Source organism: Gallus gallus, chromosome 1 (assembly GCF_016699485.2).
Source record: "Gallus gallus isolate bGalGal1 chromosome 1, bGalGal1.mat.broiler.GRCg7b, whole genome shotgun sequence".
Lineage (NCBI taxonomy): Eukaryota > Metazoa > Chordata > Aves > Galliformes > Phasianidae > Gallus > Gallus gallus.
In genome coordinates, this window is record NC_052532.1 from 154242901 (window position 1) to 154264461 (window position 21561).

Sequence of the window (21561 nt, forward strand, 5' to 3'; positions counted from 1 at the left end):
CTGCATACTGCTGTGTTAATACTAGGGACAGCTAACAATACTGAAGTGTCTTAGAAAGGTCTTGATGACAGAGCTGGCAAGAAAATTTTCACCTGAAGGAGGAAGGTTGGAACAAAGAAACAGAGCAGAAGAACATGTCATTGTGTTTCCATTTCTGTGGTTGGAAATAGAACCAGCACAGCTTGTCCACTTTGCGTGCTATCTCTTAAACAAAGATATTCTGGATCTAACTATGTTTCCGATGATCCATGTATTTTTACTGTCAGTTGGACTGGGTGTAGAGGGACTGTACATAAGGTGATATTGCTGGCCAGCTAGTTGCATACAAGTATATTATATGTGTGAAAGAGCACTGTAATTCCGTACCTCTGTAGATATTGGAGGTGGTGGATATGTCTAGCTCAAAGAGTGCAGATCAATCTCCTTTTCAGAATGGCTGATGTTCTAAAGCTGAGAAAATTTTATCACAAATACTTAGGAGAAATCCTGATTTATACAGTCAGGTATTACCAGATAAAAAAATTTGGAGTTCTGTTAATTCTTCATCCAGATGCTGTAGTTTTCAATGAGTTGGGGGAAAGAGTAGTGCTATTCTTGAGAACTCTTATGTCATTCCTCTCTTTCTTGAGAGACACCGGGAACATTTAAATGTTTATCAGATATTGATTTAGATATGCAAAAGGTTTTACAACCTGAACATCTGTAGATTATCATTGTTAAGACGCAAATTCTGTGTGTAATTAACCAAGGTTTTAGCTTTTGATGCCAATACAGAAAGGAGAAAATATTTTCTTTCTATCTTATTCTACTTGGAATAATAATAATAAAAAAATTCATTAATTTTAGTTAAAGCTGTTGTGTATTGAGACAATATTAACTGAGGCTGCCTGCATTTGAACTATTCCGAATTATTCCGAAGTGTAGCTAATTCAGCTATTTCAGTAATCAGTTTTACTTTGGTAGCCCAAGTATTTAAATACTATTACTTAAAATGCATTCATCAGCAATGGCATTCTTTGTTCATTGCCAAACATGCACTTAAATATACAAGAGCTGTCTTATTCATATGCAGTATTTTTTACCTAAAATTAGTGCAGCTTCTTTCCATAGTTTTAATTAAACAATTATGCCGATGCTTTCAAGACCCAGAAGTCATATTTGTTACTGAGTTTCTTAAAAACTTTTTACTTAAAGTTATATCAAACTCATTCATGACTTAGTTTTTAAGAAAGCTTTCAAGAGGAAGTTGTGTATGTTAGTCCTCAATTACCAGAAGATATGGATCTGAAAATTAAATTAGTATACTTGAGTTGGTGACTTCTATCTGAAAGGGATGATGATAATAAAGACAAAAATATAAAATTTTTCTGCTTAACAAACGTAGTTTCAGAACTCAGATTTGCCTCAGACTTGATGAGAACGTTTTTTTAGTTTAACTTCTGTGTATATATACAGAAACGCATCTTTCATATTTCTTTAACAATATGTAAACGATGAAGTATTCAGAAGAAAGGAAGTGCCTAAATTAATACTATTAATACAACTTGCGTTGAATTTTTACCACTTGTCGAATTGTCCTGTATACACATATTACCCTGTCTGCATTTCTTTTTCCTGTTCATAGAATCATAGAATGGCCTGAGTTGAAAAGGACCACAGTGATCATCTAGTTTCAACCCCACTGCTATGTGCAGGGATGCCAACCACTAGACCAGGCTGCCCAGAGCCACATCCAGCCTGGCCTTGAATGCTTCCAGTGACAGGGCATCCACAACCTCCTTGGGCAACCTGTTCCAGTGTGTCACCACCCTCTGCGTGAAAAACTTCCTCCTAATATCTAACTTAAACCTCCCCTGTCTCAGTTTAAGATCATTCCCCCTTGTCCTATCACTATCCACCCTTGTAAACAGCCGTTCCCCCTCCTGTTTATACACTCCCTTCAAGTACTGGAAGGCCGCAATGAGGTCTCCCCAGAGCCTTCTCTTCTCCAAGCTAAATAAGCCCAGTTCCCTCAACCTTGCCTCATAGGAAAGGTGCTCCAGCCCTCTGATCATCTTAGTGACCCTCCTCTGGACCCACTCCAAGAGCTCCGCTTCCTTCCTGTACTGGGGGCCCCCAGGCCTGGACACAGTACTTCAGATGGGGCCTCACAAGAGCCGAGTAGAGGGGGACAATCACATCCCTCTCCCTGCTGGCCACCCCTTTTCTAATGCAGCCTGGAACACAGTTGGCCTTCTGGGCTGCAAGTGCACACTGCTGGCTCCTGTCCAGCTTCTCGTCTACCAGGACCCTCAAGTCCTTCTCCGCAGGGCTGCTCTCAAGGAGATCTTCCCCCAGTTTGTATAAATACCTGGGATTGCCCCAACCCAAGTGCAGCACCCTGCACTTGGCTTTATTGAACCTCATTAGGTTTTCATGGGCCCACTTCTCCAGCCTGTCCACGTCCCTCTGGATGGCTTCCCTTCCTTCCAGTGTATCCTCTGCACCACTCAGCTTGGTGTCATCCGCAAACCTGCTGAGGGTGCGCTTGATGCCATCATCTATGTCATTGATGAAGATGTTGAAAAGAACCTGTCCCAAGACCAACCCCTGAGGAACACTGCTTGAGACCAGCCTCCACTCTGACACAGAACCATTGATCACAACACTTTGGCTGTGTCCAGCCATCCAATTCCTAATCCATCCAACAGTCCATCCTTCAAATCCACACCTCTCCAATTTAGAGAGAAGTATGTGGTGACGGACCATGTCAAAGGCCTTGCAGAATTTCAGGTAGATGACATCCACCACCCTTCCCCCATCCACTGAAGCCATCACTCCATCATAGAAGGCCACCAGATTGGTCAGGCACGATCTGCCCTTGCTGAAGCCATGCTGGCTGTCTCGAATCACCTCTTTATCTCATATGTGCCTTAACATAGCTTCTAGGAGGATCTGCTCCATGATCTTCCCAGGCACAGAGGTGAGGCTCACCGGCCTGTAGTTCCCCGGGTCTTCCTTTCTCCCGTTCTTAAAAATGGGAGGAATGTTTCCCTTTTCCAGTCACCGGGGACTTCACCAGAAAGCCATGAATTTTCAAATATGATGGAGAGCAGCTCGGCAACCACATCAGCCATCTCTTTCAGAACCCTAGGATGGATATCATCCGGCCCCATGGACTTCTACATGTTCAATATCATGAGGAGGACTCAGACTTGTTCCACTGTTACAGTGGGACAGAAACCAGTCCCCACACCCTCACCTAGAGGCTCATGGTCCTGGCAGACATGGGAAGCCTGACCACCCGTGAAGACTGAGGCAAAGCACTCATTGAGTACCTTAGCTTTTTCTATGCCTGAGGAAGCCAAGTCCCCATTACCTTTCATCAGAGGGGGAACACTCTCCTTGGCCTGTCTCCTCCTGCGTATGTACCTGTAGAACCCCTTCTTGTTATCTTTCACATCCCTTGCCAAGTTCAGCTCCATCTGCACCTTGGCTGTCCTTATCCTATCTCTACCCACACAGACCTGTGTGTGTAGCTCTGTACTCCTCACAGGCTAGGCAACCCTGCTTCCACTTCCTGTACATTTCCCTCTTTTCTCTTAGTTTAAACTGCAGGTCCTTGCACAGTCATGACGGTCACCTGCCTTGCTTGCTCAGCTTCTTCTGCTGGGGGATGGAGAGCCATTGCGCTCTCAGAACAGTGTCGTTAAAGAACTGCCAGCTTTGTTTTGTACCTATGCCCTTAAGGACAGTTTCCCAGGGGATCCCACCCAACAATTCCTTGAGCAGCTGGAAGTTTGCTCTCCTAAAGCACAGGGTCCTAGCTCTGCTTTTTGCGAGGCCTGCATTCTTCCAGATCACAAACTCCACCAAGGCATGGTCACTACAGCCCAAGCTGCCTCCAATCTTAACCTCTCTACTGCTCTCCTCTACATTATTGAACACCAGGTCCAGTAAGGCTTCACCTCAGGTTGGTCTGTTTATTATCTGGACCAGGAATTTGTTCTCAACAGACTCCAGGAATCTTGTGGATTGTCTGTCACCTGCCATGCCACTATCCCAGCAGATATCTGGGTGGTTGAAAGTCCCCATCAGGACAAGAGCCTGCAAGTGCGACACCTCCTGCAGCTGAAGTAAGAAGGCCTCGTCAACAGCTTCCTCCTGATCAGGTGGCCTGTAGCAGACCCCAACCATTACATGCCCTTTACTGGACTGATCCTTGATTTTTACCCATAAGCTCTCGACCTGATTGTGGCTGTTCCTCAGACACAGCTCTTCGCAATCTACCCAGTTCCTAACATAGAGGGCAACTCCACCACCCCTCCTACCCTGTCTATCCCTTCTGAAAAGCCTGTAGTCCTCCATCAGGGCATTCCAATCGTGGTATTCCTCCCACCATGTTTCCATGACAGCAATTCGGTCATACTTCCCAATTGCACCATGGTTTCTAGCTCCTCCTGTTTATTTCCCATGCTGCTCGCATTGGTATAGAGGCACTTCAGCTTGGCTATTGGCCTCATTGCCTTCTCAGAGGAGCCCTCCCTAATACCTCCAGGACAAGTCTGGGGTTTTCCCTTACCACCTCACAAGGTGACAGCATTCCCACGCACTTCTCTGTCACCCAGTACACCCCTTTCCCCCATCACATCTAGTTTAAAGCCCTGCTAACCAGCCCAGCCAGCTTGCTCCCAAGAATATTTGTGGCCCTTCTAGTCAGTCGGCTCCTGTCTGCCATCAGCATTCCCCCTTTCTCAGGGCTACGTTCTAAGCCATAGTACCCAAAGCCTTGAGCAGGACACCATTCACAAAGCCATTTATTCAGCATGCCCACCCTCCTCCTTTTCTGCAAATCCCAGTCACCAACTGAGAGGGCGGAGGAGAACACAACTTGCGCCCCCGATCCCTTCAGAAGTCTTCCCAGAGCCCTGAAGTCCCTTTTGATTGCCTGAGAACTTCTTTTGCCTACCTCTTCATTTCCAATGTGGAAAAGCATTAATGGATAATAATCGGAGGGCTTAACCAGGCAAGTGATGTTCCTAGCAACATCTCTCACCCAGGCACCAGGCAGGCAACACACCTCCCTGTGAGATGGATCCAAAAGGCATATCAGGCCCTCAGTTCCCCTCAGAAGGGAGTCCCCTATGACGACAGCCCTTCTCTTTTTTTCCTTGACTGATGTAGCGAAACGGGGAGCAGACTGACTAGCCTTGGGCAACCTCTCCTGCACGGATGGACTTTCACCAACGTCCAGTGACAGGGCCAGGCATTCTCCACAGCCTGAGATCTGAACTGCAGCATGGACATTCATGCTTTCAGTCTGAGTCCCCATTTAGCAGCAGCTCACCGCCATGTGGTGACCATGTTTGTTTTGGTTTTTTTTCCTTAAAGCATGTAGCCTGTGTTGTTTTTTTATCACCTTTGAAATTTGCCTGCTGTAGAGCTGTTTTTTTTTTTTTTTTCTATATTAATAATTTGTCTCAATATATTTTAATTACCTGTTTCTTCTCTTACAAGTATTCAAGCAGCCAAAAATAAAGTTTTACAGTGGAAAGTACCATCCAAGCTAGGAATCAGCTACTAACTATGTACAGAAGAGCTACTGTGTTTAAAAGAACATAAATTGTGAAATTGAACACTGATGAGTTAGGGAGCAGCAGAATGGAGATTGCCTCTGCAGTCTTAATTTTTAAATACTTTTTGATGCAACTTCTAATTACATAATTGCGTACTGTGTTTTCAGGTAACCTGTTACATTCACTGCGGTGATCTACATCATATGGCCATTTGAAATCATTGATTTCAGCCTTTTGTAATCAGACAGCCAAAGAGCAGGTGTATAGGGAGAGATACTAGAAAATATTAAGTATGCATAAGACAAATTCGAACAGAAAACTCTGTGGAAGTCTGCCTAAGTGCTAAGATGGACTGGAATGCAGAAGCACATACGTGTGTGAATGATTTTAATTCAGGGCCAAAGTTCATTTTGAAAGGCCTGGATCCTGTAGAATACATGGAGGGGGGGGGGGAGGGGGAAGAGCTAATTTTGATGTTTCTAGTTTGGGATGTTTGATTTGACAGCTGTAGAAAACCTTTCTATAGAAACTAAAGGGAGTAAGTGAATATCATTTACATCAAATAGCAACTGATATAAAATAGCAGTACTGCAGTCTGCTAGCGACTCCCCTTATGTTTGTAATGTGAGCTACTAAAAATAATTGAATAATATGTTATTATTCCTCTTGTAGATCTACATTAGAGACTTTGTTCTGCATTTTTAACAAAACAAAGGAGGCGTCTGATGTATGGCTGAAATGTTACACCAGAGTAGTTAATAGTACCTACACTTTGCTCCCCTTATACAGACAACATTGTTTATAAGTAGAGAGCGGATAGGAGCTTTGTGAATAGTTCTTGTGGTTTGTTTCCCATATTAGTTTGGAGGGGAGGAGGTCCTTCACAGCATGCGACTCAACATGCAGGCTTCATAATGTAATCAATAAATAGGTGTTTCCTATTATATTCTTGTTCTCAGGTTACAGATCTAACATTTTCTTACATGGGTTTGATATAGATTGTTAAGAAATGAAGAAATACTGCATTTAACTTTATTTTAGACTTGAGTTTATCAACTGACAGATGGGAATGTGGAGGATATAGGAATATCCAGAAGCAAAGATAAATTCTGCTTTTGTCAGATATCAGACACTGTTACAGAGCCATATTGATTAGGGGAACATGGCTTGGCAACTGTAGACAGCAGTGTGGTAGCTATATCTATGTGGGAGCTGCCGTTATTTAATGCATTCCCAATATTCTCTATGTCCCTTCTTTCCTGTAATTGCTTTAGTCACACTAGCATACTTCACTTCCTTCTGACCTTCTATAATTCTCTCCTTTTTTTTCCATATTTGCTCTTAACACCACAATGCCCAAGATTGCCTTCAGAGCTACATATTGTCCCCTGGGCTGTATGTTATACAGGTGTTTTCTGGTACTGTGGAATTTTTTGCCTAAATCATCTGGACATCATGTTTTCTGTTTGATTATCTGCAAAGATCGTAAGACTTAAGTGCTTCAACTCATGCTCTTTGTATTTCTTGGATATATATATATATGTACTTCATCTGTACTACATATATGTATATGCATCCATATATGTATGTGTGTATATATATGTGTGTATATATATATAAAATATATGTATATTATACAAATGTTTTCTAATCTGAGTTTTATTTTTGTCATTCTATTAGATCCATTCTCTATTTCATTAACTTTTCATTTCATTGGTAACTGAGTATTAAGCAACTCCCAGTCTTCTATTGCCATCATTTTAAAACTCCGGTCTAGTTTTTCCTACTATTCAAGTTTAGCTCTGTATCTTTTGTCCTCCAAACTTTCCTAGCTTTCATAACCTGCCCGTCATTTCTCTTTCCCCTTCCTTGACTTTTCCTCATCTGCATCTCCCCTCCAACTTGGAAAGAAGAAAAATGATAACATTTTTATGTGAATCTAAGCACTAGGAAGTGAGATGCTAAGCACAGCAGGTGGCCTCACAGAAGGTAATCTTTACAAAAAATATTAACTGAGAATATGGGGTAGTATTATGTATGTGTTAAACAGAGGCTCTGATTGAAAGGAAACTGTGAAAAGTAGTAAAAAAAAAAAAAGCAATCTGTGTGATGGTGGTAAATCAAATGATGATCCTTGGTCATCAGAAGTTAGTTCTTAATTAACAAGTGAACCTGTTCTAATTGAACTACGATAAAGAGACTCCAGGTAAGCATGGTAGAATTTTAAACAAAAATCTATGCTATATGTAAAAACATACACAAATACTGAGATTTTTTTTTATATTAGCTAGCACATGTAGGAAACTTAAAGCTAGGAGGAAAGGCAGTATTTGATTTTTAAGGTACTTATAAGATACTTATAGATCTGATGGATTAAAGGGAACAGCAGGAGACTTGAGACAATGGACATTAATGGAAAGTTAGCCTAAATTAATTTGCCAATAAAGATTAGCTAAGAAAACAGAGTATTGATGATCTTGGGGAAGAAGAATGTGCACTTATTTTTTGAAGTTTCACATAAGACATTCAAAATGTGCCGCAAAGCCTGATTTGGGATTTTGTTTTTTTTTTTATTATTATTTTATTTTTTATTCTTTTAAAAGAATAAAAATTCTTTTATAAATTTTTATAAATTTATAAAATAAATAATTATTTTATAAATAATATAAATATATATTTATATAAATATATATTATATAAATATATATTTATATAAATATATAAATAATATAAATATATATTTATATAAATATAAATAATTTTTATAAATTCTTTTTATGGACTGGCTTTGGAGACTTGTGGAATAGTGGCAGACGTATTAGTTGCCCATGATTTATGATTTCCACTGAATTTCAGATTACCAGAAGTGGGAGATGCTTCCAAAGAAGTTCCTGATGGCAGATTAATTTAACCTTTAAATTAGACCAGAAAATAAAAATTGAAACAACAAATTGCTTTCCTGTGATGCACATAGAATCATCTTCAGCAGTGCTTACATATAGATTTTTAAATTTGGAGAAAATGTTAAATAAATACATTACTGCTTTCTTCAAATGTGAATCTTCTCTTGAAGTGTGACCTTTACATAGATGGGAAACATTCGAAGACTAAATTAAATGGATTATGAAATTGATAAGAAGATCAGAAAAGATCATATGATTTGAATAATTTTCTTCATGGAACAGATATTTTTGGATTGCTATTTCCTTTGTGATGATAACTGAAATTTAATGGTTAAATTTAATGATAATGACAAATAGTTATATGGTTGTGCTGTTTATTTTAAATTTACAATTGATAGGTTGATATTATTCCAAATTAGGAGTTTTAAAAGTAATATTTTAGAATTTAAGGCATGATAATTTATCTTCTAACCTATTAAAGACAGCAGTGTGTATTTATTATCATTATGAATCTGCCTTTTTATTACTTGGAGTACAGTTGCATACTTACAAACTCAGGTTAAGCTGTCACTGTGGGATATTCAGTGTTTCTTTCAATGGTTTCATTGTCAAGAAATAATTATTTTCTTTTCATTAGGACCTTCTGAATTTAGATAAACAAGTTTACTATATAATTTTTTTTCTATTGATTTTAATTTAAATTTTGTTTAACACACTGTTTTCATTTTGTGAGCTTTCCTATGCATGTGCAAAATGTTTCTCCTCAGGCCCCCTTGTATTTCCTGGTCCTATTTTTATGAACCATCGAGAACAGGCTCTAGCCAGAATCAGACCCCATCCAGCACAGCTAAAGCATAAGCGGGACAAGCACAAAGGTATTTGGTCTTCCTTATTGGCTAGGGTGGAAAAAGCTGATACTTCCACCTTACCTCTTTCATGCACTCAATCTCTCTTTTCAAAGAAATGCACAAAATGGCTTCTGCCTTTCTTCTTGTTAGTATTTTGTTACCTGAGGAGAAAGAGAACACACTTCTATGTTGACCTTTTTTTTTTTTTTTTTTTTTTTTAAATTGTGAATGTTTGGTAGTCTGCATCTTTGTTTTCCTTTCCTTTTTCTCTTTTTTTACTGAAAAAAAATGTTGTTTTTCTGGGTCTTCTCTCTCATTTCTGAAGCTACCTCATTCCTGAAGTTCTTAGAGTTTGCTGTAGGAAACTTTAACGCCTTCCCATGTCTCAACTATCACATTCGCACTGTGGTTGGTATTTTTTGTTTTTGAACTTGTGTGGTATAGCTGGGGTGATTCCTGTAACATATCAACTCAAGAGTATTTAATTCTAGCCTAGAGTTTTTCACTGTTAAGCCATCTATTAACAAGCCTTCTTTAATGAAACAAGATATTTGAAATAGTATAGATTGCACTTTTTTTCCAGAATTTAAGTAAGGAGATGTTTTTGGCATTGATGGCATTTTCATATGTCTGGAAGGCCAACTCATTGAAACTAATTTTGAAACATGGACTGTATTCAAGTGTCTGTATGTATCTGTATCTACATATAAATGCGTGTGTATTTATAGACAAAGAATATTTATGTAAAGTCTAGATTACAGACCTGATCTTAAGTGAACAGAAAGTTCTAAAATGGTGGGGTCCAGAATGTTACAGTTTTTTTTTTTAAAGAACAGCTAAATTGTTAGAATGACTTCTCAATTGAATTAATGGAAATTAGTTATTTGCATGTATGCAAAGAAATTGTATGACAGTTTGAAGCCTTTCTGGATATGACTTCTTAGTGAATAAGGGTGGTAGGCCTATCTAATTATGAAGGTACCAGATCAGGAAATTATCTCAAGTCTACTTTCAGGAAATGAAAGCAGAATCTGATCCTTTGTTTTTTTGCATGTCTTTTCAGTCTACTATATATACTCTGAACATCAACTATTTTCTTAATTTAAAAATATCTATCTTAATTCCCCCAGTAGATATTTCTTGCTGAAAAATGAAACACACAGAACCTGCTGTCACTGACAGTTGACAGATAACCACTTTCCTTGAACTAGGTACTTCTGCTAGTTGTATTGCTTGCAAAACCTTGACCCTGTAGGGAAGTGCATGTATTTGTCCTACCTATGTCTGTTCTTTTTTGGCATATTTTATTAATTGGAGCTCCTTTTAGCTCTGGGTATTACCTCACTTATTTCCTTACGAGAGGTTTGTGCATTAGTCTCAGTTTGAGGTTGGCATTATTTCTTGGAGCTTGTTAGCACAATGCACAATGCATATGCCTGTATTGTGCTGAAACATTCTGACAGATGTGCTTCATAGAATTGACCATTTAGTTCTTTCCATCTCATGCTAAACAGGTAAGGAAGATTTGTCTCATGTAATGTCTTTACAAGTAAACACTGAGAGCCATCGGAAGATGGCTCCCCTAAAGAAGATCATCAGTTCCACTAGAAACTAGAAATATCCCTAACTTCTAGAGGACCTCTCAAGGGAAAATGAAAACCTTGTGAAGTAAGTTGCTATCAAAATAATGGAATTGTGAAAAGCGTAAGAGACATACCTCATCTTAAAAGACATTTCTCATTTGCTTCTCTTACTATACTCAAGATAAAATCAATAATCTCAAGCAATCTGAGTCAGGGATGTTAATTTCAGGGAAAGGACATTATGACATTGCAATCAGTATGTTCTTTCATCTTACTTTTGAATGTGATATTTTTCAAGCCAGCATTTTAACTTCAGACATTTCTTTTAAAGTGATCTTCCAACAATTCACATCAACCAGACCTTAAAGATTTTCTGACAGGGAGAAATCATTTCAACTGGTAGCACTGAAGAGCAAATACTAGACTTGCCTATACATGTTCTCAGAGCTTCTCAGTCTGCAGCTGTAGAACTTTTCCTTAATTATATTTATTTAAACTTGAATGTGAACAGCTGCTTCAGGGCTGACAATTGTGGCCTAATTTGAATCTTGCACATTGGTATATTACCAAATCTAAATGGCTTTTGTTTGGGGAACTCTTTTGAAATGTTTGCTTAAAAATTTATTTAGTTTCGTTGTCCTGTGGAAAGCTGAATGTGAGCCAGCAGTGTGCTCTTGCAGCTTGGGAGGCCGAATGGTATCTTGGGCTCCATCAGAGAGAGGTGGCCAGCAGGGACAGGGAGGTGATTGTCTTTCTCTACTCTGCCCTCGTGAGGCACCATCTGGAGTACTGCGTCCAGGTCTGGGGTTCCCAATACAGGAAAGATGTGGAGTTGTTGGAGAGGGTCCAGAGGAGGGCCACGAGGATGATCAGAGGTCTGGAGCACCTCCCCTACAAAGACAGGCTGACAGATCTGGGCTTGTTCAGCCCAGAGAAGAGAAGGCTGTGAGACCTAATTGCAGCTTTCCAGTATTAAAAAGGAGGGGAATCAACTTTTTACTTGGGGAGATAGTGATAGGACAAGGAGGAATGGTTTTAAGCTCAAGGAGTGAAGGTTTAGATTGGATGTTAGGGAGAAGTTCTTCACAGAGGGAGTGGTGGGATGCTGGAAAAGGCTGCCCAGAGAGGCTGTGGATGCCTCATCTCTGGAGGTGTTCAAGACCAGGTTGGATGGGGCCCTGGACAACCTGATTTAGTACTAGATCTGGAGGTTGGTAGCCCTGCCTGTGGCAGGGGGATTTGGACTTGATGATCCCTTCCAACTCAAGCCATTCTATGATTCTGTGATTCTCTGATTCATCATGAATTCACCTATTTTATGGAAAACTTGCCAGTGCCATCTACTTTGCCATCACATTTTTAGAGTATACATATCAAGATCTTTCTTATTACGAAAACTGCATATTAAGCATCATCATAAACTTTCTGATCTATATCTGCATCTCCATCACAAATTCAGGTGGAAAAGAGTAGATACTGTATTCCTTGGTAATCATGGAGTGCTTTGAAACTAAGAAAGAATCTGCTTGTCCTTCATTCTCATTTTTCAACAAGGTAGTGACTTCTTGTCCTTGTTTCAGCTGAAACAGTACTGATAGCTTGCCAATATTCAGTTGTTGAGTGATAGGAGCAATGGGCCAGTTGGCAGGGAAGAACTGCTGCCATGATGGCGCAGGGCAGGGGATAGCGTGGAGCCAGGACAGATGCATGAATTAGGCCAAGGGTTGTTCCATACCACAGGACACCATGTGGACTGCCATAAAGATGTGGACTGTTGGCCAGAGTTGGCTGTCAGGGATTGGCTGGATGTCAATAGGTAGAGAGTGAGATGTTGCATTGCTGGCAGGGCATCCGTTGGTGGGCATTTCCTTGTTCCTCTTCTGTCTTAGTAAATAGTTTTTATCTCAACCTATAAGATCTATTTTGTTGACAGTTCTCTGTCTTACCCCACCTGTTAAGGAAGGGGTAAGCGAACGGTTGTGTGGCTCTGAGCACTGTGGTTAAACCACAATACTTCCCACTCTGTATCTCTAGACTGGAGACTTCATCTTTGGGTATCTTAAGTAGTAAGATTAATTATAGTTTGCAGAAGTCTGTGTGTTGGACGGAAGTTAAAAACAAAGTGAGCTTCTTGAGTCAGTTAAGGTTTTGTAGCAAATTCTGCCTTTTTCCTGTACTTGGGAGCAGTGATACTGAAATATGTATGTGTATATATATATACATATGTATATATGTACACACACATGTAGTATCATATATATAATATAATATATATATAAATACATAAATTACATGTATTATGTATTATATATATAAAACCATATATTTATGTATTATATTATATGTGTTATACATTATGATATATTTTTATATATTATATGTTACATTATATATAATACATATGTTATATAGGTAATTATGTATAAATATTATACATAAATACACATATAAATTATATATAATATATATATAATATAACATGTATAATATATATATTTAAGTATTTATATAATGTATACACACACACACATATATATACATGTAACGTATTTATATATGTATATATATACAACTCTAAAGATATATGAAAAGAAAAACAAATACTCTCAAAAGGGTAGGCTGGAAGGAGCTAAAGTTGCATGAATGGAACAAGTTGTGTATAAATGATTTTGTAAATGCTGATACAAAATTGTTCCAGAAAATTTCACTGTAATTTACTTTTTAACAGTTTAGGGATAAGGATAGTAGCTTGAAACACTTACTGGTGAGAAACACCTAACAAAATCCATGTGCCAATAGTGGTACAAAAATGCAGAATAGAATTTTTATTTAATTTGTAATTAGAATGCAACTTTATTAACACAGTTTCCTAAGTGTCATGCACTTGAGATTCTTCATACCGGTTTTCACTCAACCTTTGTAGCTACCTCTAAAGAATTCAGTGGACTTAGTTACTATTTTTCTATCCGTGTTGGAGGGATGACTTTTCTTAATTCCTGGAAAATAGTGGGAGGTTATGCATTTTTTTTGTTTCGTGGTAGTAATATTAGCCAAGAGAACTTTTGAGAAGGTTTCATAGTGGAGAAGATTCTCCTTTGAAACTCAAAAATGCTAACTCAGTGTATCTTTTTCCTTTAAAATACATTTTCTTTGATAAGAAGATTCAAAATATGTTTCATATGAATGTTATTTTCTCTACGTCTTGCACAACAGTATTTAATATTACCATATTATGCATAAGGAAGCATGCAGTGTGTCAAGACAGTTTCATTGAAGGAAGGACGTGCTGCCCCATCACATGCTTATTGGTTATGTGCATTCCTAGCAAATAACTGTTCAAGTGCATTTGCACAGGAGCTTATATTTGTTAGTATTGTCATCAACGATAGAGGGAGAAGAGAGAAGGTGCCACAGGTAAACTCCAAGAACATTTCACTTTGCACTGTTCCTGTTTGAAAAGCTGGTATGAAACAAGAAAGCAGTAAGTAGGTTGCTTACTGAAGAGATATTTCTGGTGGCAGTATTAGTCCTTAAAATCATCCCTGGATTTATAGGCATATAACGTTTAACACAAAAATAGGCATAAAAAGTTACTACTACACTATTAGAACTATTTCCTTACAAGTATTACATAATACCTATGTGTGCAGTTTCTTTACAGATGCAAAATACGTGTAGATTCATTTATCTTCTGTACACATTCATGACTTGAAAATAGCTTTTTTTTCTTTAAGGATAGTAGGATTTGTTAAAACTTTTTTTTTTAATATGCTGAAATTACTTTGGAAGAATCATTGGGCAATATATATAAAAACGGGGTATATTTTAAGTAAAATATGTGCAAGTTTTTAGGTAGTGTAGCGCACAGTGAATGCTCAGTGTTTACATTTCTACTAATAATTCTTCAGGAAACTGTTTGGGAATTATAAATTAACTGGGCCCTGAATGCCTTTAGCAGCAGTTGTTTCCCTGTATCAAAATTCTAATGGAGCAGTAACTGGTCAGAATTATTTCAGAATCAATAGTAGAATTTCTCGGATGTGGTTGTTATACATGCTCATTCACTTTTTCCCTCTTTCCGGAGAAACTTTTTAAATTTAAAATGATTTTAATTTAAAATGCAAGAGAACAGTAGTTACAGGTGTTTACTATCTCACTTCAGTAATGTGTGCATGTATACTGCAGTCATATGATATTTTTCATTATGAAAACGCACTTTCTGTAGAGTTTTTTTGCCAGCTTTTTTTGCAGATATAGATGTTTTAATGGTGATGAATGTGCTCTCTGTCATGTTTTTTTCTGCTAGTATTATGAAACCAGTTTCCTTTGTGACCCTGTGTCTAATTAATAGCAGACTTTAATATTGTTTTCTGAAGGAGAGTGGCTTTCAAGATGCTCGTAAACAAAACAGTTATTTGTCACTTCTATACTTTTATCTGATGCAGGGACTGTTTGACTTTAGGAACCAATAACACACTTCCTTCTTTATGAAAGAAACTACAGAATGTCTAGAAATGCATCAGACATAATAGTAGTGGGCATGTCAGTGTTGTTAGGCATACTCATCACATAGTATTAGTGAGTTAGTTATGTAAAACAAGGGGCACATGGCCAGGTTGGAGTCAAGTAAAATTATTAACAAATACTGAATAAACCAGACTAGGCTATGCTTACCATGTTTAATTACAGTGCTTTCCATTAACTGACAATATTATTTCCTTGAAGAACAAAAATGACGGTTATTAAACAAAAATTCTAAAGTTATTTCAGTGTCCTATTTTTCTCATTGTTCTTGTCTGCTCTTTGGAAGTTTCTGCTTTAGAGAATGTGTTATTTTCATTTTATGTGTGTAACTTTGATGCAGCAGATTGTTTAGGAGTAGAGTTTCTGTCATCTTTCACGTCTACTTTGATCCGTTGTCTTGAGCTGTTTCTCTCAATATTCTGTGAGTTCCTTCTTCTACCTTACAAATGGCGGGTGGGGGGTTGCTTACTATTCTCATTCTTTCTTCTAACATAACGTTTTTACAAGACACGGGATATAATTACAAGTTTTGTTTATAGACGGAAGTGGAGAAAGAGGTGAGAAGGATGCAAGCAAAATTACAACCTATCCACCAGGGGCCGTTCGCTTTGACTGTGAGCTGCGGGCTGTACAAGTCAGTTGTGGATTTCACCATTCAGGTAAAAATAAATAAATTTTAACTGCAGTATAAATTTCTTGGGTTTTGTGGGTTGGTTTGTTTGTTTGTTTTGGTTTTTATGTTCTGATACACGTTTTCACTACCTTGTGTTTAATGTTCAATAAGGATATACATGGAAGGGTTGAAAAAGGTTGCAGTATCATTTTCTAGCTTAATATGCTGTCCTCCGATAGCGCAAGGGACTAGAAATATCATATATAGAATAATATATAAGCTTTTAAGGAATTTTTGAGCCATTTTATAGCATCTGCATGGCACATCTGCATACCTCTGTAGGGATACTAGCTGTGATGGATTGTGGAAGATTGTGTTTAGTAGAGATTGTTAACTGTGCTGCTCAGAAAGACTAACTGACAGTGATACATGCAGATATCTCTGAAAAATATTGTTTTTTTTTCCTTTATTTTCAGTGATTTTGATGGAGAATGGTGATGTTTACACATTTGGATATGGACAGCATGGGCAACTTGGACATGGTGATGTTAATTCCAGGTAAGCTGGTGATCACAAGACAAAATTGCATATTGCTGTGCTGCTGTTTTAAAAGTGGCTAAGTTTTACTGTTGTTCTCTAGCTAGGAAGTGGGAAAACGCATATATTGTCCAAATTAGGTTTATGAACTCTCATTTTGCATTTATTCTCCATAATCTTTCTGGGTAGATAGACTGTTGACAGTAACCATGCTGTTATTCTGTGTAGGTAATGTGTTGAATACGTGAGGGCTTGTATGCGTAGCTTTGATAATTGGGTTTTAAAATGCTTCTTTCTCTTCACATCTCTGTGCATACAGGAGAGAATTACACTGAAATATCTTTAAGGTTTCATTATCTCTGGAAAATATTACATACGCAATAATTCAAATAGTGTGAAGTTGTAAACTTAGATTAATATGCTTCTCCTACATTACTAACAGTAATTCACATATTAGTCTTTTTGTTTGTAATTAATAATAATAATAAAACTCCTTTGTGTATATAATTAATCTTCAAAAGTAAGTCTGTGTGTATGAGTCTCAGTTGCATTTGTATATGCTTATAGCATGAAAGTGACTTGTGGGTTTTTGTGGTCAGTGGAAATAAAAGAAGTCAACTTCTTTTATTTCTTTCAGCTAAGAGTCTGGAGAGCTATTTGACTAACCAGATGCTGCTTATCTACTTCAGATATGCTCAGTAACTGTAAAATATACTGACTTGATCTCCATTGACTACAGTGAGAGCACAGGCAACTACATACAGGTGGCGATAAGGGGAAGCTGAATTTTCACCCTTAATATCTCATCTGCTCACTCAAGTTGACAGTCAGTGTACTACTGTAAAAAGAAATTCAGTAGTGTTGTTCTTTGGGCATGCACACATACTGTAGATGGGATTTTGAATAGCAGGAATCATTGAGGATTTGTTTCTGTTCAGTAGTGCCCAGTATCCTTATGAAAAAGGCATATAGAGTGCAGCATCCATGATCTGTCTTCAGTTCTCTTGTTTCTCTTGAAGTAGTGAGATGAAATTGCTTGTACATCTGTCCTCCTAATCTCTTTTAAGACTTCCAAATAATTTCTTTTGTCAAGTTTCTGGAGAAATCATCTTCATCTTAAAATTTTAATTGTATTTGCTAAACAAAAGGAAAGAGGGAAGGAAGGATGAAGGTTTATGGGAAACATTACTTTGCATTGGTTGCTGTGCCTGATGGTATTCTTTAAACTGTTACCTTTTTGCAGTCTGTTTCTGACTGTGGTAGAGCCATATCACAGATAAATACTCCTTTTAGTCCCTGGAAATTCATGCATACTTGAAGCTACAGCTACTTTAGTAAGCACTTCAAGTCACTACTAGAATAAGGTTAGATGTTCTTTTAAAGACAAAGAGATACAATAATAAGTGGCATTTCTACTGGTAACTATGTCCCATTTCCAACTTTGATGAAATCACTTGGCTTTTTTGAGGATATCCAGACTATCTGCCCTGTTTGTCAGAATTCCAGGCAGTAAACAACACATTTGTTGCTTGTTTAGGCAGAAACTAGATGGAAACTGAATGTATTTCTAGATGAAATCCTAGAAGAGAACATGAAACATCCTATGTCAGTAGATAGTATGTTCTATCATACTATAGATAGTATAGTATGTTCTATATAGAACCAGTTCTAGAAGCTACCAGTTCTAGAAGCTGAGGAGGTACAAGCAGCTTGGCACTGACCTTTGTATCATTCTACAGGATATCCCAGACACTGTCTGAAAAAAGCCTTGAAGAAACTGGGCATATGTCCTGTGCATGAGAACTGGCTATAAGTACTATATTGCTGTTTAGCACCATCATTCAGATGATGATTTCCTCATTGATGTACTTCTTTTTCCAGCTTTTAAGTAGAGATCACTCCTCTGTCCTCACAGTAAGGGACTCAGAAAAGGAAACAGGGAATCCTTATGCAGAGTTCCACCTCAGTTGGGACGCACTGGTGCTCAGATGGCCAGCTCCAGCCAGGTCAGTGTTATGTCAGTCATGCAGTGTGTCACATTGCCTGTATTGACCTCAGGAAGACCATCGTCTTCTTAATCAAAGAACTGATGATCTACTGTGTTTCCAGGAGAGGGAAAAAAAAAAATGAGGACATACAATATAGATAGCCTAGCTAATATGTGGGGCCCCTGAAAACAAGAACTGACAGGACATGTGCAGCAATTGTCATTTTCATCTGAGTCAGCCATCTTCATTACCAGATAATGTAATGGTGTAAGTTTCTGGGCAGCAACTGATGATGTATCCTTTCAGAAACTTCTGTCTTGCAGCATAAAGATGAAGTAGTGAGTCTTGTAAACGTTTAACTGTTTTGAATTCTGCACACTTGTCCAGACATATCCTTCTCCTTATTAAGAGGATTCTGAACTCCTGCTTTAGACTGTGGTGAACACTACAAATTCTTCCTGCCACTTCAGTAAGAATGAGGCATATTACATGCCCTAGAAAGATTTCAGACAACTTTGTATGTTCACAAGCCAAGAAAACAGCAGATGAGCGGGATGACGTGATTCTCAATAAACTTTATTACTAGAACTGAAATAGTATGGAGGAGTAAGCAGATGCACAAGGTAGTGTTAGTTTTTTTCTCCAACTAAAACTTGAGTCACTCACAGATGGATCACTTACAGATGCAAATGATCTGGTTCCTGGGAGACCGTTTTTTCCATATCAGCATGCTAGGGTTATTAAACTAATCTGAGTAGACTTTCTGTTGTAAAGTCCTGAGCAGTAGGTGTTGATGAGATCACTCTATGAAGAATTTAACAGCCTCTTCTTATTCCCTCTTCAAAGTAGTTACTAAATGGGTGAATAGAAACTCACTGGAAGCAAGAAACACTGCGATATCTACTCTGGGTAAAAAATAGTGCATCTTGTATTTGGGTAAGCCAAGGGGCTGTTTCTTGCTGATGCTTCTCTCAAGGAGCTCTGACTTAAAGCTTCAGGATCTTTTCATTACTGTTCAAACTTTGCCCACATTTCTTATTCCAGCTGTTGATTTCAGCACTACTTTAACAAGCACCTGACATGGAAGTGAAGGTCCAGTAATGAGACCACTGAAGTAGGACAGTACTCATATATCTGTGTTTCCAAAGGGTCAACAATAACAAGACAGAATTAATTGAGCATACCTTCCATGGACAGCCATCTATGTTCTATTTGTAGACAAAGTGTTAAGATTATGCCCTATTAATATTTCCAGAACAAAACATGCTGCGTAAGGCTCTATTTCTAGGTGCCTTGTCTGATTAATTTGCTTCAGTGGTGGTGTGCAGGTCTTATTTACATATTTCCACTGAACTCTCAGTTACATCTAAAATCTAGAAATCTTCACCTTCTTACCCCTGCACTGTTCAACTCTGCCTGTAATTGAGTTTTTCTGTTTTCCTTTGACACTGCGCAGTAACAGCCCACGGAGAACCTGAATTTACAGCACCACGGTCAGCGGCCCCATATGAAATTCTATTGCACTTCACAGCCAGCTCTGTCTGGGCAAGTACCGTGGACAGCGATCGTTCAAACAACTACTGTGAGGTGTATTTTCAAAGACCAAATCTGCTGCCAGAAATGCTTACCCTTCAGGACAGAGGAGGGTTTCAGTGTGGGTAGCTGGAATTATATTTGGACATTCTGTGAGGTCTTGAGTTACCTGATGTATGGGTATCTGTTGTTTTCTCACTCAGCAATCTGAAGTTACCCCAAGATATCTCCCTCAGGTTGCAGTGTATATAGCTGACCTTGCCTATGTCAAGTGCCTGCATCGTATCCAGAACTACATCTTTCAGCACCATTTGAGAAGAATAATTCTCAAATGCAGAAAGCCTACTTGTCAGAACTTTTGCCAAAGGGTCTCCCAGAGTCCTAATTGTCTACATGCAGGTTTTCTGTGTTGAGTTTCCATGGGATAGGAAAATACTCAGTTGTATCACAGACTTTAAACTACATGTAAGTGACTAAAACCGGGTTATTGTATTTTACTAATTTTTTTCCTCCTTCTATGATGTGAAAAATATTATTGTTCTGCAGTTTTACTGTATTTTTGGTGTAGTTAAGTGCCTTAGAATGTTCCTGTTCATTTCTGTTGTAGATACACAATTTCAAAAGCTGAGTTGTCTTAATAAAAGGGCTATATAGGAATAGTGTGCTAAATGTGCCTATGTTAAGTGCTTCTTTACTTTTGCTCTGCTGCAACTAAGCAAATTACTGGATTTAGTTATTGGAATAGATATGATATTGTGAATTAGAAAGCCAAAAACTGCCTTCTGGCCATCTGTACAATGGGATTCACAGAAACAAGCACTTGAAGTGAGACTTATTCCTTGAAATTTTTCATGTCTCCCATACAGTCTCCCTGTAGCCCTCTGAGAGTCTTAAAGTCATCATGGGGTTCATACTGCAAGAAAGCTGAAGGAAACTTGTAGCTTCTGGCCCTTGAATCTTTTATGTCCACATTTATAGTTCCATACCTACAGCTTTCACGGTGCTAAGGGGAGAAAAAAATGCATCCACATTTTTGGAAGTTAAAAAAAATCTTCTGTGGGAATTTTTCCTTCTAACAGGAATGCTTTTGCATTTGTTCTTAATTAGATTATTGTTTTCTGGTTTGGTGCCTTTTTGAGCTTTCTTAAAGATTTTAAAGTATTTTGTCATTACTGCTGCTAAACTTAGCTCCCTGTATTTGTGTATTGTCTTACTGATGTCCAGACTCTCACGCTTTTAGGCCGACAAAGTTTTCTAAATTTACAAATGTTGTGTTGTACATCCTCTATCAGATTCTATGCTGCTTTTCATTTTCTTCATCTCCATCCACTACAAGCAATGTTTTCCACAAATAAATTACTTATTTCTGTTACATGTACATTCTCTCAGGTCATTATCCATTCTTTACACTCTTTCTGCATTTCCATGTGTCTTCATCTTCCTTTCTCTTAGAATTCACAATGTCTCTCCTTCATCC

At 38.2% G+C, this 21561-nt stretch overlaps 1 protein-coding gene across 33 annotated transcripts in view; it reads left to right on the forward strand.

Moving 5' to 3' along the window:
* MYCBP2 (MYC binding protein 2, E3 ubiquitin protein ligase) overlaps positions 1-21561 on the forward strand; it is a 203873-nt gene that overhangs the window by 66474 nt on the left and 115838 nt on the right. For 32 of the 33 annotated variants that reach the window (XM_015277213.4, XM_015277190.4, XM_046901818.1 and 29 more), the window contains 3 exons: positions 9226-9333; positions 15953-16072; positions 16503-16584. In XM_015277213.4, coding sequence (XP_015132699.2) covers positions 9226-9333; positions 15953-16072; positions 16503-16584 — 310 coding nt within the window. The remainder of the gene's footprint in view (positions 1-9225; positions 9334-15952; positions 16073-16502; positions 16585-21561) is intronic. The other variant, XM_015277215.4, reaches the window with a different exon arrangement.